General features: G+C 34.3%; 1 protein-coding gene across 2 annotated transcripts; it reads left to right on the plus strand.

Annotated features, from left to right (window-relative positions):
* Positions 1 to 8,142: 8,142 nt before the first annotated feature.
* Positions 8,143 to 18,017, plus strand: LOC147385979 (oxysterol-binding protein-related protein 3A-like). 2 transcript variants are annotated; one of them, XM_086422415.1, is made up of 11 exons: positions 8,143 to 8,624; positions 10,106 to 10,199; positions 12,463 to 12,579; positions 12,677 to 12,749; positions 13,101 to 13,219; positions 13,444 to 13,565; positions 14,140 to 14,316; positions 14,605 to 14,749; positions 14,898 to 14,951; positions 17,325 to 17,503; positions 17,612 to 18,017. In XM_086422415.1, the coding sequence occupies exons 1-11, from the start codon at positions 8,527 to 8,529 to the stop codon at positions 17,856 to 17,858; spliced, it is 1,425 nt and encodes a 474-aa protein (XP_086278541.1). In that variant the 5' UTR covers positions 8,143 to 8,526; the 3' UTR covers positions 17,859 to 18,017. The 2 variants fall into 2 exon arrangements, with proteins under 2 accessions (XP_086278541.1, XP_086278542.1); XM_086422416.1 differs by lacking the exon at positions 14,898 to 14,951 and having other exon boundaries at positions 8,153 to 8,624.
* The last annotated feature ends 256 nt before the right edge of the window (positions 18,018 to 18,273 follow it).

Consider the following 18,273-nt stretch of genomic DNA (forward strand, 5'->3'; position numbering starts at 1 on the left):
TTTTATAAAAATATTGTCAAACTAGACAATAATTAAACATGACTTATAATCGTCAGGTTCATCAATAATTAACGTTGAACTCAAAATATTAATGTTATCGATCTCGATCATATAGGAATAAATCATGATATATGTTATTAATTCGGCAAATTTTTTGTAGAAAAGTAGTTGAACTCAATAGTGGTGAGTTTGACAATAAAGATGTTGTACTCGACAATAAAATAATAAAAAAATAAATCCTATAAGTGTGATCCAAAATTTTTTTCATTTTTTTCCGACTTTGATACTCATCAAAATTTCTCGAAATACTCAAAATGTATATATCATAGTTGTGAAATGGACATTGAAAGAATAATTACAACATAATTGATAAAAAATTTAGAACCTCAACTTTGTTCTTCATTTCTTTTTATAAATCATCGAAATAAGTAAACAAAGTACATATAAATATTCACATAAACAAGTCGTTATCTCAAGTTGATTTTTCCATGTCTTTTAGTCAGAAATACTCGAAAGTGGGTGGGTTTTACAAGTTTCAAGTTCATCACTTTTTATTGTCAAGTTCGACAATAAATAAGAGTGGTGAACTCAACAATAATAAGTGGCGAATTTGACAATAAAAGTTGGGAATTCAACAATAAATAAAATGTAGTGAGTTCTACAATAAATAAAAAGCGATGAGTTCCATAAAGAAATAAAAAATTTACTAAATGGACTATCAATCTACCACCCAAAACTTAGGGACTATTTATAATTAAATCTCTTTATTGAGGTCATTTAAGTAATTTCCCTACTTTTAGAGAACTAGGATTTTTTTTTCTTTTCATTTTTCCTATATAAAAGCCAACAAGTTTAGAAAAAAAATCACCACCAATTAGTGGTAACTTTAAGGCTTAAAATGGTAGGATTTTATCTAAAATCCGAATTTAACGAGTTTGGTTTTATTAAGTATATCCAAATCAAAATATAGTTCTTATATGAGTTGATGTCTCTTTATCCGAATCGAAATCGGGTCAGATACGGTTTCATTCCTGTATCTGTCAAGATCCAAATGATATATTACTTTGCAAGTTGTATCGTTATATTTTTTAAGTCATCTTTCATCAATTAACCATTAGGTGTAATGGTCAAGACCTCTCTTCAAAATGGAGTGGTCTTGAGTTGAAGTCACATTTTAGTAAATTTATGAGAAATATTCTTAAACAATTTTACATTAACCGACTCAAGTTAATTAATTCGATCGGATTGGATATGATTTTAGCAAGTATGATCCAAGTCTGATTAGGATCCGAATATGAATCAGGATAAAAATTCAGGTATGGATATGTACACACCAATATCCGGCTTGAACCCGACCCATTTTAAGTCCTAGGTAACTTGATGGTCCTATTTGGTAAAAATTTTCTTTATTAATGTCCCTAACCCCTTTTAATTGGTGAGATCAATTGGTGATTTAAGTCATTAAGATCAACCTTTAATACACTCATTGAGATCGATCTTTTACAATCATTGAGATCAATGATTATAAATTGTCGATCTCTACATTGAACATGAATAATTAGGACCAATGATTCAATATGCTTTGACGGTTTGAATGATTATCTCAATCATTTGAATTGTCATATGCAACGATTTAAGTTCATTATTTTATGAGGATTAAGGGGCATTAAGAAATAAGAAAGAAAGATTTTACTAGTTTGTTAAGATACTGCCTCAAAACTTAGGGTGCATATAGCACAACATTGTTATTTTAAGTAATTTTATCTTTTTTTATTCTTATTTTTAATCTTTGGTAGACATACCTTAGACTCATTGATTATATACATATTCTTCCTTAAAATTGTAAAAACATTCCAAACCTTACTACTTGATTTTATTTTTTATTAATGCTGAAGTTACCTGAGTGGAGGACACACGGGAGACATTTTGACGTGGTGGTGCGCGCATGCCTGTAAATGCATTTATTTGAGATACGAGTAGAACACATCTACGAACATGCGTGCGCTACCATGTCAAGGTATCCCCCGCTGAGATAACTCCAACACGACTCCTTATTTTTATTTTTTTTAAATGGGGTATCCCTATAGAGGATGGATTGGGGCCGCATCTAGGCTTCCCAGTCCATAAACCATGGTCTTATCCCTAGACACATACAACGCCCACACATCACACGCACCAGGTAAGTGTGAGTGTGCCCTCGCGGGCGATCCCTGAGGAATTGATGCTCGTATTGGATATCAAATTCACGACCTACGGGCTACTGTTTGAACTTTGATTTCAAGTTCATTGTCAACACAATCATTTATCATTATGTGACAAAAATCACTCATTTGTAATTATTAAGTGTCAATTATAAAAAGAAATTATCCTGTCAAGTAATGTTGAATACAAAAATATCTAATACCATTAAAATATGGGTCGGATTATGGCAATTAGCGACTCATGAGAAGATATAAGATCTTGGTGGTGTAAATACAAAATCCAACGGTTGAGATTTATACATATCCCAATGACACACCTCTCGAATATGCTTATCCCATGAATAAATCTCACACATTAGATTTTGTGTTTAAATGATTGAGATCATGTTTTTTTTTCACGAGTCACACCATCCCATGAAAATACTGCATTTTTTGTGTAATGATTTTCTAGTTCAATATGACAGAATAACTCAAAAACTCACTAATATGACATGTTCAGGATACACAACTGCACATCCCCATAAACATATGCGATTGTGTATCCCAAAAGGAAAAAATCTACGATTCTTACACACATGGCTGGCTCAATACAAGTTGAGGCCTAAGGCAAAATTTATAGGTGAGGTCTTTTTAATATGTAATATATTAAATCAGCTTAACTCTGTTTTAAAATTAGCTAACCATGAATCAACTGTATAATCAACACATATTCCTACTTTTTTATTTAATTTTTTATCGACCTATGTTCCCCCCCCCCCCCCCCCCCCCCCCAATATTGACATCTAAATGACTGAAAATCGAAATCCAAACAAATCAGATTCTAATTTCCATTCAATGAAAATTGAATAAAATCTCTTTTTTTTTTTTTTTTCTCTCTCTTTTAAATATGTAATATATTAAATCAGCTCAACTCTGATTTTTTTTTTTCACGAGTTTTTTTTTTTTTTTGAGTTTACATTAACGCGCCAACCTTTACTTAAGACACACCAATTTATATCTAATAGTTTCAAAAGGACTGGTGTGATGAAAGTAAAGTTGGTGTACATATATAATCTTTTTTTTTTTTTCCTGAACTTATAAACATAGTCACAAAATTGTCGGAACTTTTTAAAAAATTCATAAAATTCTCCGAATAGGGAACTAACCCATTAAACCTTGTGATTTGATGAATAAATCAATGATTTATCGACAAATCACAGAATATGATCACATTTTTACTCTTCACCCTCAAAATTTTATTTCCTTCAATATTCAAATCTAAAAAACAAGATAGAATTTTTGGGGTCGGATTTTAGTTAAAATCCCCTAAATATCATATGTATATTCTAAATTTATTCGACTTTTTTCCAAATTTTCATGAAATCAACGAAAGTGAAGCCCGGATTTTTTGAATAATAATCAAATCCAAAGTTTTTTACTATGCTTCTACATTCCATCGTCGTGGGATCTCTCGAATTTTTTTTTTCTTGAACTTCCAATTTCTAATGGTCCTTTTTAAAATTATTATTATTATTGTTTTATTTTATTATTATTATTATTATTATTATTATTATTTTGGGGTGGGGGGTGGGGGGGAGGGAGAGAGAGAGAGACTTCTAAAATGGTCTGGAACATAAAGAGGGGTTTTTATTTGAAAACTTCAATTAGTGGACGTGAAGAATTGTCCTTTTTTTTTATTTTTAATTTCTTTTTTTAAAGAATTTGAGTTCGTGGGATCTCCTTAATTTTTTCCCCCTTTTTTAGGACCTCCAAGCTCCAACGTGGCAACATGCAAGGGTCTATTAAGGAAAAAATTTGGGACTTTTTATTTTTAAGGAAATTTCAGTCCGTGTGGATCTATCAAGTTGTATCATTTTTAGATTTCTATCTTTTCAAGTGGCAATGTGCAAAGGCATGTTAAGAATAATAATATAAAAAAGAGTCATGATAATATGACCTAGTCACTTGCCATACTCAATTGACTTACCTCATGAGATAAGCTCGGAAATCGTAGTTCTGCTCTCCTCGGGATATAAAACTGCATTTTTTTATGGAAAATCATAGTTCTGTATCTCGAGGAAAGCACATCTACAATTTTCAAGCCTGTCATGCTAGATTAGTTGATTGAGTTGTCACGTGCCTAAGCCAAATTATCAGCACTAAAACAAAAAAATAAAAAAAAACATTCCCACGTGCAATCTTGACAGAGTTTTTGGGGGCCTTCCTCTCAACTAGGGCTTAGGCAACTGCCTGAGTTGCCTTGCGGTTGAGCCGGGCTTGCTTGCATGTGCCACATTAGTGAGTTTTTGAGTTATTTTGTCAAATTGATTTAGAAAATCAGTAATTATTTTAAAAGATAAAGTACCACTCATTTTCAATCCGATTATTAAAAGATAAAACCTTATTTTCTCATGCATATCAAACCAATTATCTGGTCGGTTGACATCCCTCACAAAAAATCATTGATCCTTAATAAAATTGTTGTTTCCTCCATTCTCATCCGTACATTTGACGATCAGTTGTTTGAGACTTTGAAGGACTTTGAGGTTAAGAGGACATCCTTTTAATTCAATTATAAGATTATGATAAGGTTGAGGAGTCCATTAATCATAATAATAAAGAGAAAAAAAAAAGGGTACGATGGGATGAGAAGATAACTCCTACGGATCTTAAGAGCAACTCCAACCGTCCTTTAAAATTTCAAATATAGAGGGTTTGACAACTGAACCAAACTCCAGTCGTCCTTTATTTAGCACGAAGCCCCTTTAAATCACTATACTTCATATTTGAATAGGTAAAAAAAGATTTGAAGCTCCACCTTTATCGCTATTCATCTTTTCCAATAAATCTTATTAGGTCCCAATTTTTTTTATTTTTTATTTTTTGTGGGTATAAATGTCAATTTTAGACTCTTCTTTTTTATGTAACATGACTTAAATGTCACTTTTATCCCTTACAAGTTTTAAAGTATTTTCATTTAATATTTTAAAAATCAAATTAAATCAATTAATTGATCAAGCTTGATGAAAATTTGTCACAAATTATGAGACAAATACTGTTCGGAGAGTGTGTTAATTTTTAATTGGGGTATGATAAATAATTTAGGAAATTGGAGTGCAATAAGTTAAAATTGGGATGTCAATAGCTTTTTTTTTTTCCTCTTGGCTTGGAGCCTTCATGTTAAATAAGATGCCAATTCGAAGGAAACTTTTAAACCTCTAGGTTGGAGTTGCTCTAGTAGTTCTATATGATCCATCGAAGATCTCAGCCATTTATTGAAGATCGAGTATTCTATAAAAGCCAAAACTCGAGTAAAATTTTGGTGTTAGTCCCTAATACTTATTTTGGTAGTCGTTAACAATATCATGAATGATGATTGGCAAATCAATGTCACAACTCTTAATTATTATTATTATTATTATTTTTTTAAAGATTAAAGGGGGGTTAGGTAGCCCCCCAACCAGAAGAGAAGAAACTACATTCTGTCTTAGGCCTTTCCAATGGCATCCTTACAAATAATATTCCTTAGCTCACTACGGAGATCCATAGGATCCAACATCGAACTATCTAGAAAAGTCCTATGAGAGGCTAAGAAGTCTACACCTTTGTTGGTTTCGCTATAGTAGAATCTGAAAGTGATCCTTTGAAATCTAGTTGCTCTCATCTTGATAGCTTTTTACCAGCATTTTTTCTCGACCTCTTGTTGCTTGAGAGGGTTATTCAACCCCCTAATGTTCCATGCTGCGTAATTCATTTGGATACTAGAACTTCATTTTCCTTTTCCTCCTCCCCTTCTTGGATTGCCTCCAACCTTTCATGCTCTTGCGTAAATCTCATGGCTTTTTTGATGTCTTGGAGGGTAGGCAAGTAGTTGGTTTGCTGCATTGCTATCTCATCGACTTTTAGCTTGTTGAAGTCCCTATTTTCCCATTTTTGAATTTCCACACTTCTATTGTCTTCCTCATCTTGAAGGGATATAAATCTATTGCTTGGGGGGAGGAGCTTAGTTACTGTGTTGTTGTGCTTGGTAGTCTTACTAACTATGCCTTTAGTATTGTGTACTACCTCATGGTGGCTCTTTTCCTTCTTCTTGGGTTCCATGTGCTTCCTGTTGGTCTCTCCTCTCTCTTGGTTTAATATTCTTTCATGGGCAGGTTCTTCCCATTCCATTACTTGTTGGTCGGTACTTGGCTCTTCTAGATCTTCTTGATTTTTTTCCTTTGCTAGTGATGAGTTTGGCTTGGCTATTTTTGACTTAGTTGAGTATTCCTATTGGTGTTCTTGTGGGTTACAAGGGTCAAGTCAGTATCTAGCCTGTGATTTCCTTCTAGTCTTCTTGTGGGGCTTTGGAGAGTGGTAGTTCTAGCATTTCCTTCTCCTGATTTGTTGTATTGAGGTAGGCAATTTCCTTCCGGGTGCCCAAAGGTGCAGTGGGTGGTGCATTTAGGAGGCATCCAATCATATTCAATGCAAACCTCATAGTGAGCTTTCTCTTTCACTTCAACGAAAATTTTGTTTGGGAGATCCTTAGAAGCCTTAATTTCCACACACCCCCTAGCATATGACATTCTCAACAAACTTCTTGTGACACTATCCATAAATAATGGCTTTCCTACAGAGTTGGTGATGAATCATAAGGCTTCTGGATTCCATAACTGGTTTGAGAGATCATGAAGCTTGATCCATATTGGGATGGCAGAGGTTTCCAACTTCTCTAGTTTACTTCTAGCATTTCATTCCTTCAAAACCATGAGTGTTCCTACCACAAACCAAAAGCCTTCTTGTAGAGCTCTCCTACTATATTCTTCATCTCCAAATTTGAAGAAGCACATTTTGTCCTCCTTAGACAATATTTCTAGATTCCCCCTTGGTCTCCACAATTTCTCTACTGCCTTCTTAACCACTCCATAGGAGAAGTTGTGCCCCAGAAAGTGGCCCACCAGTCTGCCTTCCCACTCTTGTTCCCTTTTTTTCATCATATCCTTTGGGCAAGAGATGAAGTTGGTATTTCCTTGCATAACATGATGGTGGAATGTTAGCTTACCTTGTCCTCTAGCATAGGCTTTAGTGTTTGCTCCCACCAATGCTACCCAAGATGGAGGTCTACTCTTTGTTACTTTTTCAGTTGCGTTCGCTTTTGTTGTTGGCCCTCCAACCAGGGTGTTTCTTGTGCCTTTCTAAGGGCCCCTCCCTGTTGCGTAAGCGTCTCAGTGTTGATCCTTCTCCCGTTGATGCAGATTGCTCAATTCTCCCATCATTTTCTTCATATTGCCTGAATAAGTCCATCTTTACTATTAATTTACAACTTTCAGAAGCCCTGGTTTGGACATGAGTCATATCTTCCGAAAAAAAAAAAAAAAAAAAACTCTTTAGTATTTTTAATCGGTATTGTTTAGGTGTACCCTAAAGTGTAATAAATATTAAATATACTTTGAAAATTAGAATATGAGGGTATTAGGGTATTTTGATAAATTAAATCCAATTGTCAAGGTGTATTTATTGCAACAAGTGCCCTTAGGACACACTTTAACAAAATCCTTTTGAACCATAGATTTAGTCCGCCTAATTGATTATAAATAAAAACAAGAGTCTGGCTATGAGCTATGGTCTCCAATAATATGTTGAGGTGTCACGTGGATGTAAAGGATAAAATTTTATTAAAAAAATAAAATAATTTTATTATTATTATTATTATTATTATTTATTTTTCACCTTTAAATTTAGAAGTTCAGTGAGAGTTTAGTTGCAGTCCGTTTTCAAAATTTGGATTTTAGTTAAAAAAGTTTTTTTTTTTAATCTGTATTTTTTCATAAAATCTAGAGGGCTGTGGCGATGGATGGCCAAATTTCGTAATCTATTTGCGCTCATTTTGTTATCTTATTACACTAAGTTAGTAAGTAAGGAAAGTATTTCTCTAAAAAACAAAAAATAATAGCGAATCATTACGGAGACGTGGCTGTACCAGGAGGTTTTAGTATACAACTCAAATATCACTGTTTAACGTCAAAGATTTCCTCACAACACTTATGTTTATTAGAATTAAAAAATGAGAGAAATCCGATTGTAGCTTCAAACAGCAGAACCGCCAACGATTTCCACCTGTCGTCCTCGTTGTTCTGCACAAATCCCCCTTTTCCCCAATTTTCAATTTTAAATCTCTCTGTCTTCGATTTCTCGAGCTTTCCCTCTTATTTCGAGAACCGATCGACAGGGTTTTTTTTCCTTATCTTGTCGAAGATGTCATTGATATAGGGTTACACATCTGCGATCTTGTTGTCGATCATAGATCGTTCGATAATTTCTTTATATTTTGATCTTGAAGAGGAATCGAATCAGGGTTTGAGATATGGCTTCGAAGGATCAGAAGCAAGGTGGCGGCTTTTTCGCGTCAATCGCGTCCAGTTTGTCCAACTTTAGTAGCGCAATGCACAAATCTGTCAACGGGTATGCAGGTTTCGCAAGATTTGATCTTTGAGCTTTTTTATTTGTATTCTAGATTGATCTCCGAATAAAGTTGTATTTTAGTTCTGTAATCCTTAATTTCGTTGGTAGAGAACCCTAATTAAACTTTGTTTTGTTCACCTCGAATGTGGTGCTATGGTTTCTTAATTTTGTTCCAATCTGAGTATTTTTGGTAATATGTCACTTCTGAGTTTGTTGAAGGAAAATGATTTTATAAGGAAAACTCTGAATTTTGGGTTTTGAAATAATATGGTTTTTGAATCAATAAAAGTTCCTATAAAGAGAACATTCGATCCGGTCTGGAAATTTATCTAGGTAATGGAAATTTATCTAGGTAAAGTTGAAACCTTGAAGCTATTTCAGATCAGCCAGAATTGTTGGCTTATTAATGGTGGCCTGTGGTTGTTTGATTGTGGTGATTAAATCTCATGTTACTTGGATGTGAGCTGTAACTAGTTTGAGAACCTTGTTTTATTTGTTGTTGATTGATTTGATTTCTGGGGTTCGAAATGAGGTAAGCCACGCAAATTTTTTTCTCGGATGGGTACTGAAGTTTCTTCCACACAAGACTAAAGTCCTGTAAAGAAATTTGTATATCAATGTTCAATCCTTTGACAGTCCTTTATTTTCTTCTTACCTTTAGGATCGGGATTGATAACAGTTCTTAAAATATGGGTTAAACCTTGGGTGATTTACCAAATCATGCACTGAAAATTGAAAAATTACTGAAATGGCACACATAAATTCCATAATCGGTAATTTTCCGTTTTCGAAATTAAAATATTTTCCTTAAAGTGATGAAAAAATTCACTGTTTTATAAAACATTTTTTTAAACTGTTTTACTAAAACTAAAACAGGGAATACGTATTTACCATTTATAGAATAGGAATTTTTTTTTACTATTCATTTCACAAATTTACGATTTTGGTAAAAAAATTAATTCCTAAAATGGTAATTTACCGTTTTCGGAATTAAAATGAATAGTGTGCAGTTTTGGTAATCTTCAATTTGACTATGCCGTTTTGGTAGTTCTCTTGTAAACCTTCCTCGTCTATGGGATGCTATAATCAGTTCATCTACATAAGTGATAAATGATTTTGTAAAGTAATGTCTTTCTAAATTCCAGAGTTCAGAGCTTCTAATTTGTGTTTGCTTTGATACAATATATCTTGATTTGATTATTAAAGTGTTGCAAGCATATTATGTGACTGCTGATTAATTTTATGTGGGTTTTATTTGATGCTTCATTTAATTATCAACTTTCCACACTTTGCCACAAATCCTTCTTATTTTCTCCATTTTCCTTAATGTTTGTTGGAACTGGTCATCTATTGTAGTTCAGGACTTCTAATATTGTCCTAGAGTTTGTCAATCCATGTTTCTATACTTGGACCAAATTAATTTTACACTGTGCCGTAGATCTGGACTATATCGGATGATTGATGTTCCTTTTCTCCTTCAGATTGCTCGGTTACGAAGGGCTGGAAGTTATAAATCCAGAAGGAGGCACAGAAGATGCTGAAGCAGAAGCTCATAGAGGAAGATGGAAGCAGGAGGTTCTTTGTTTTCTTTTTCTCTTTTCCTAAACGTTTATTTTGCACACGCTTCTCTCCCATCTCTATTTTAACTTCATAATTCAGTTATATGTTGGGTTTTTGTATAGTGTATGAGTTTATGCTTGGAATAAGAATTTTCTATAATCATATATTATCTTCTTTCTGCCATATATTTCTATGAAGTGTAATAGACTGCTGTTTCTTGGGCCAATATGCTTAATCATAGTAAAATTATTCAAAGTCTCCAAGTTTAGTGTGTCAGATGTAGATCGTAATTATCTTTTACCTTGGTACAAATAGGAAATTGTGAACCTTTCATTATACCTGTCATTTCTATAGGCTACAAAGTTGTTCTTACACCAGACCAGAAAATTGAATGGCTGGTCTCTGTATGAAAGGATACGGAGAAATGGAAAAGAGAGAATGGAACATTCAGTTGCAAAAATATTAAAATAAAGATGTCGAAAGGAGAGATGGAACCACCGTGAAGAATCCTACATGAAAAATGATGAAATCATCAAACAAAATATGATTGCAGATGTTACCACAAGTAGGAATCATGCTACAGTTATAGACATGTGCACTTTCTATAGAAATTTTGAGCAAATCACGCTTAAAAGTTATATAAATTTTCCATAAAAGCAACTATGTTGGGCCTTATGTAGCAGTTATGTGCTGCTACAAGGATAAAACTGCCATTTTCTAATAAGCACCCCATGCACAACATTGGGCTGTCCATTAGCCAACTTTGTTTTATTTAAAGTTTTTATCAGCTATTTAACTTGTTAGGAAATTCTAAATCTAATTGAATTTCGCTATAGTTAAAAATAATCAATCTTCATTATAATTGATTTATATTTTAAAAAAAGTATTCAATGACCGAGATGGCCATCAAAAAGAGAAAAGACATTTGATTAGCTGACCAGCTTATAAACTGATTCCCATCTATATAGAAAGTATTAAAAAACGGATGTCCTTAAATTCCTCAACATTTTATACCAAAGGAATATAATATCCAAGATGCTAATGAACATCTCCTGAATCGAGTGTTCTTTCCCATCAAACGCTTGAGAATTTTTTCCTTTCCATAGGTCCCAACAAACATCAAAGGGGATCAAATACCAAAAATTCTCCCTCTTCCTTGAAAATCCTAGACTTGCCAAGAACTTATGTAGAGGAAAACAACCAGAAAGATGAAATAGCAAAATGATATGGGAACCACACAACATGTGTGATATCACAATAGAAAATGGTGTGATTAACTGACTCTCCAAATGATTTTCCCATGAGTCAAAAATTCACCATAGTGAAACCACGAGACATAAGGTTATCAATCATTAGAATTTTATTTGCAAGTACAGACCAAATGAAGAATACAACCTTGGAAGTGGGAGGTTGAGATAACCATTAGAAAATCAAAAGCAAAAGCACACTCATAGCCTTACAAACAAGATCCCATCTAAAGTGGAAATTGTTGCTCTTTAAAATTCAACTCTAGCTTACCCGTTAAAACTACTAAAAGCTTTGCATCCATAAAATGCTTTTGGAATTAGAAAAAGACCGATGACTGCCAAATCTAAAGCGACAAAGACACAAATTAGGGAGACGCTAACATATTTGAAATGGGACAAAATTGAGATCAAACTTCCTGAGACTAACTAAAATGAATGAGTATCGTATAAATCAGATAATTGCAGGAATAAAATCCTGCACCATGATTTGATCTATATTCAAAGCTCTATTGAATGCATCGCCCGAAATGAAAAACAACATTTTAGAAGGGACTTTTGGGCCCCAAATTGCAACAAGAAATGGCAAAGTGGGCAGATGTACTAAAGATTGGTTAAATGATTTTACTGTGAAAACCCCATCTCGACTACCTTCATATACCCTTCAATCTTCTTCTTTGGAGTGAATAGAAAAAACCAAAATCTTGGGATACCTGGAGAATAGCATGGACATACCGAAGACAATCTTGAAGCTACATAGATTCTACTTGGTTCTTTTTAAACATTTTTTTTTGTTATTGACCATATTTTCCTCTTGGATATGATTAACACATTGATGAAATTTTATATTTTACATTATATCTCTAGTATTAGTAATGAAAATGAATCCACTAAAAGCTTACAAGTATTTGCTTAAGTAAATAAATAAATGGCATTATACATATTGTGATGGAATCACACTTCACTCTTTCCACCATGATTTACCGTTGTTTTATATGCTCTTACGTTATGAGCCCTTTTTCATTTCCTTGCAGGAACGAGACGGTTATTGGAGGATGATGCAGAAGTATATAGGCTCAGATGTTACATCAATGGTGACACTTCCTGTCCTCATTTTTGAACCAATGACCATGGTTCAGAAAATTGCAGAGGTATGTGCTATGTGTACTTTAGACTGAATGTCTGATGCTTCTGTTACATATTTATGCCTTGTTGCACAGTCTTAAAATTGTACAATGCCCGTTGCAGTTAATGGAGTACTCCTACTTGTTAGATCAGGCAAATGAATGTGAGGATCCCGACATGCGGATGGTGTATGCTTGTAAGTTCTCTCACATGTTTGTGGTACATGCTCCTATTATTTGGTTCTAGAAGGTGGCATGTGCAAACGCACATGTATCAAAAGGGTTTATTTGTAATTTAAAATATTGATTAGAGAGTTTTTGAACAATACATAGTAAAAATGGGATACTTTTGTAATTTTGAAAACAAAACAGTGTGCTTGTAGGTTGCAATTTTCTTGGTTTTTGACCAAAATGACTCTGATTATGTTAAGTTTAAATGTCAAGATGGGGGCATTTTTGAAATTCAAATTTTGGCGTCGAACCGCTTCTACTCTGCCTTCTCTCATTATAATAGTAAAGATTATGGAACTCATGGTTATTGATTGCAGCTTCATGGGCAATATCTGTTTACTATGCTTACCAAAGGACCTGGAAGCCTTTCAATCCCATACTTGGTGAAACTTATGAAATGGCTAATCATGGTGGAATCACATTCATCGCAGAGCAGGTGAATTTCTTATGACCATGATTCCTTTCACTTCCTTTTCCTGTTGGTTTCTTTTTTCCTATTATTGATTTCTCATGCGTTCTATCGATTGTAACTTGTAAATTTTGAGCATTTTTTCCTTTCCACATGCTTGTCAATGTCTGGATGTTGTTCTCTAGTTTTTGTTTTCCATGTTGGGTATTTGTTTGACAATGTGGTTTATGGTAATTCCTTTTCCGTTTCAGGTAAGCCACCATCCCCCAATGAGTGCTGCACATGCTGAAAATGAACATTTTATTTATGATGTTTCATCCAAATTAAAGACCAAATTTTTGGGAAATTCAGTTGATGTCTATCCCGTCGGGAGGTAAGATGCCTATTATTTATTTCTCATTGTCATTGTTACAACTATATAGTTCTGGCTTATGTAATATAGTAGTTTGTAATCTTGACACTAAAATGACAAGCTTTTGTTCCTTTGTTTAAGAAAGAGCATATGCCTTTACCTGTCCTTCATAAATCCCTCTGTAGCTTGAGTGATAGAGGCATTTTGGTAAAGCCTTTGTATGGAGGGAGATTTGTGGATTGAATCCAGTTCAATTTGCAACTGCCACCTGTCTGAGCCTACATTTCCTACCGAAAGAAAATATGATTTGGTTTAATATTTATTATTGATAACCTGAAATTATTTAGGACTTAAGTCTAGAGTTGGAACCCTTTTTTGGTGATTGTCAATCTTGTTTCTATTTTGAACATTTTCCCATTTTGGAATATGTCTTTTGTTAATACGTATTTGTACTTTGATTAGTTTCTATGGTTTTTCCCCTCATAAGCATCATGAACAGCTTGTTCTATGTTCTTATAAGCACTGTTCTGTTCTGTTCTGTTTTTTTTTTTTTTTTCATTTGTGCCCTGTTATAGTTTTTTAATCTGTTATGCAGGACGCGTGTGATCCTTAAAAGAGATGGTGTAGTCCTAGATTTGGTCCCTCCTTCCACAAAAGTTAACAATCTTATATTTGGTCGGACATGGGTTGATAATCCCGGGGAGATGATCATGACAAACTTGACTACTGGGGAAAAAGTTGTACTATATTTTCAACCATGTGGCTGGTTTGGGTATGGTTATGTTACTTCTCTTCTGTGCTACTGCTGCACTTTCAGAGTGGCTTGATTCTGTTAGATGCTGGCTGCATTTGGTAGTTTTAATGGCTTTTTGTCTTCTCGTTAACTTAGTCTTCATTGAGTCATCTTTCGATGGACTTTAGCGGACTAAGAGATGATATCAATTAATTTTTTTTGGCCTTTGTTTCTTGAGGTCACTTTAAAGTACCTTGCCCCATGTATTTATTTATCTTTTCAGTTTACCTTGTACGTTTGTGTTTTATTACTTGTTTTCTATTGCAGGTCTGGTCGCTATGAAGTGGATGGATATGTATATAATGCTGCTGAAGAACCAAAAATATTAATGACTGGGAAATGGAATAAGTCAATGAGTTATCAACCGTGTGATTTGGAAGGAGAGCCCCTTTCAGGAACTGAACTGAAAGAGGTTAATTTAATTAAACTTCATTTTACTTACTTTTTAGCATCTGTTTTGTAATTAATACTCCATATAGTTAAAATATAATGACATCTCATATTGTTTGTCAGATTTTCATAATTTAAGTATGTTACTTTTTCTTTCTTTCTTTTGCTAGTCAAAAGTGAAGAACACCCACATCTTTGAAGGAAAGGAGCAATTCCTGCCAGAAGTGATTATTACTATCATTGGTTTGTTGTTTTTTTGGTGCAAGCCGTTTCAGGAATTTAGGTTTTTTTTTTCCGAAGACTTCTTATTTAGATGAGACCTTATTTGTAGCCTATGATTCCTAATATTTCTCTTTATACTGGTTGGTTATCTTAACCAACAACTATACCTCTGTTGATAATAGATTTAAATAAATCTATACTGTATATGTTGTGAAATCTATGTTTTAGATACGATCAGGTCTCAGTTGCTAATATTGACACTTTTTTTTTACTACATTAATTATTTGATGCACTGAAAGTGTTCCAGATGCATGGATAAAGGTATGTCTATGCACAAAGTTGGAGTGGAATGAGGTCTCCCTTAGAAAGATTGGTCAACTTTTCATACAAAATATATCTACCTACCTATGCATGCATGTTTTATTTATAAAAAACACCATTTTTTTGCTGCACATCTTTCCTTCGGATTTGTTGCTTGTGTTGAATTGGCATCTGGCTGGAACATGTATAAAAAACTTAAATGTTGCAGATTTATTCGAGTATACTGCACTTGCCTTATGATAATTTGGATGAACCGTTGAATGTGAACATTAGCTGCCATTATATACCTGAACACTATTACTTGTGTGCTTGTTCCATGTCCTTGTATATTTTAGCTCTTGTAGAATAGTCATACAGGACAACTTGTTATTTCCAGGTTGAACACTATTAACTATTACTTGCGTGCTTGTTCCATGTCCTTGTATATTTTTGCTCTTGTAACTGAGAAGTTGGAAGGGTTCTGTAGAAGGCCAGCCTCATCTAATTATCTATTGGAGGCTTGTGAACTTTTTCAGTGGAACATGGTTGACATCCAGAGTCTAGTTTGAACAATATCTTGGCAATGTTGGCAGAACAAGCTGAGCTATATACATTTTACTTGTGGTGTAAAATCTACTTAAAAAGAATCTACTCGCTCTCTCGTTGGTTTATTTTAGTTTCTTCTCTCCCTCCCTTTAGGCTCGACAGAAGCCTCTCACAAGGCTTTTGAGTATTAAGTTTCGTCATGAACATTTTGCATCTCAATGATTGCCAACTTCTATTGTTAAGCGATGTTGAAATCTTATTTTGATTTTATGGAGGCAGAGAATTTTCTTCAGATGGGGGGGCTTTTGCAATTTCCTTCCTAAGACCATTCTCCAATCTTCTCAATATTATGATAGTTTGGCAAAAACTTGATTGTATATCTCTGGTGCAACCTGCATGTTTGCCCCACTAGCATAAAAATTTCTTTTTAACATAATAAGTTCTCTATGCTATTATGCACATGAGGACATACATTAGTAAGTTGTTTAAACCACAGCACAAATTATAGGTCCTAAACATACAACAGCTCTCTTTTCCAAGGTTAGGAACCTGTTGATCTAATAGGCCAATTATGTCAAATATGTCATTCAGCCCACTAGATGGTAAAATTTTCCATTTATGGCACTTTTCTAGGTACTTGTGAGATGCCCACATCTATTGAGATGGTGATGATTGCCTAGGTTTCGTGTGGATTCTTGTGTTGCCTTATGTCCGGTTTGTATGGGCATGCCACCTTCATTTTTGTTATCCGTATAAAATATAGAAGGAAAACTGAAAGACCACTTTTCTGGTGGGGAAAATGAAACCTCTAGCACAAAGACAGTCTCATGTCTCCTTTTCCCGGATTTCATATTTTTACTGGGTTGGTGACCCTTCATTTGTTGCCAAACCAATCATGTTGAGGAAATCGCCATTGTCCTTGCTAACACCTTTTGATGTTTTGAAAAATTTTATCCTCCTCTTTTTAAAGTCTTCTGATACTGAAGATTGATTGCTAGGTTAAACTGTAGAATGGTATTAAGTTAAAGCTTTACTCTTGGATATGATTTCACAATGTATGATACTATGAATCCCGTCTTACATTGATATTCTTCTCATATTCCCTGATTGTTATCCTTACACATTTATTATTGTTACTTCAATCACTAGTAGGTCATCCTTATGAGGAGTTCAGTATAAGTGTGTTGAAATTTTCACAATGACTTAAAGGCCAAATGTGATAATCCGTGCCTATTAATAGAAGAGCCAACTCTTATCTCACTGTTTCCTTACCTTGCATATTACATGACCGATGCTCTGCCAGGAAACCTTTTCTAACTCTTAAATTTGGAAAGAATTCCCATAACATCAGGGTATGGTATTGATGTTCGGGAATTGAGACAATACATGAGATTATTACTGATACATTTTTTCTATGTAATCAGCTGTTATTTCAGGATGTGCCGTTTAACTGAGTTAGCTGAAATATTTTTTATTTTTATGGTTGCTATTCTTGTTGCTTAATCTTTCGGTGTGCTGTTGTTGTACAGGTTTGGAGAGTTGCTGATGTTCCAGAGAATGACAAATTTCAGTACACATATTTTGCACACAAAATAAACAGCTTTGACACTGCACCCAGGAAGTTGTTGGCATCAGATTCCCGTTTGCGTCCTGATCGGTATGCATTAGAGAAGGGTGATCTATCCAAAGCTGGTGCTGAAAAGAGCAGGTTGCTTTCTCTCTCTCTCTCTCTCTCTCTCTCTCTCTCTCTCTCTCACACATTAAGTTTATTTTATGGCTTATGTTTTAATGTGCCTTCTACTTTCTTGTTCATCAGTTTGGAGGAGAAGCAGAGAGCTGAAAAGAGAAACCGCGAGGCCAAGGGCCATCAGTTCACCCCAAAATGGTTTGAACTTTCTGATGAAGTTGCTCCTACACCATGGGGTGACTTGGAAGTATACCGATACAATGGTAAATACACCGAACATCGGGCCGCGGTGGATAACTCAGACGGCATTGATGAGGTTGATGTCAGATCAATTGAATTCAACCCATGGCAGTATGTTAATTTGGCCACTGAATGATCTACTTTTATTTGTAAGCTTGCTTGATTTTTTACGTTCTCTGACCTCAATTTTTCTGTTTCTTATTCAACTGGTAGCAACAGAAACCAGAAACATTTTAGATTGTGATCTGTAGAAATTTAAATTATTTGTTGTTTGAGAGAGAGTGCATTATGTGAATTGTTTTCGTCTAATTTGTAGTTTCTTTGGACTGAAAACTCCATGTACTTGAGATGAGGCTGATGATGCCAACTGGTTCCAATGCTTACCTCAGCCCACAACAAAACCTATGTAAATCTTTGTACCAAGCTGTAACAGGAATGATCCCATGTACGTGATGCCTGTGTATGTGGCATTGGTAGGTCAAAATCAAACTGTTTCAATGGTTTCAAAGCAAAGTATTACTCATGATCATCTTGGAAGTTTGAGAGCTGAT

The sequence above is a fragment of the Akebia trifoliata genome, chromosome 14 (assembly GCF_017979445.1).
Source record: "Akebia trifoliata isolate Shusen 1 chromosome 14, ASM1797944v1, whole genome shotgun sequence".
NCBI classification, from domain to species: domain Eukaryota; kingdom Viridiplantae; phylum Streptophyta; class Magnoliopsida; order Ranunculales; family Lardizabalaceae; genus Akebia; species Akebia trifoliata.

Bases quoted from the DNA above. Each gene is read 5' to 3' on its own strand.
- LOC147385979 (XM_086422415.1), top strand. From the start codon at position 8,527: ATGGCTTCGAAGGATCAGAAGCAAGGTGGCGGCTTTTTCGCGTCAATC. The intron at 12,580-12,676 runs GTATGTGCTATG...TGCCCGTTGCAG, and splicing joins TGGTTCAGAAAATTGCAGAG to TTAATGGAGTACTCCTACTT. The intron at 13,566-14,139 runs GTAAGATGCCTA...TCTGTTATGCAG, and splicing joins GATGTCTATCCCGTCGGGAG to GACGCGTGTGATCCTTAAAA.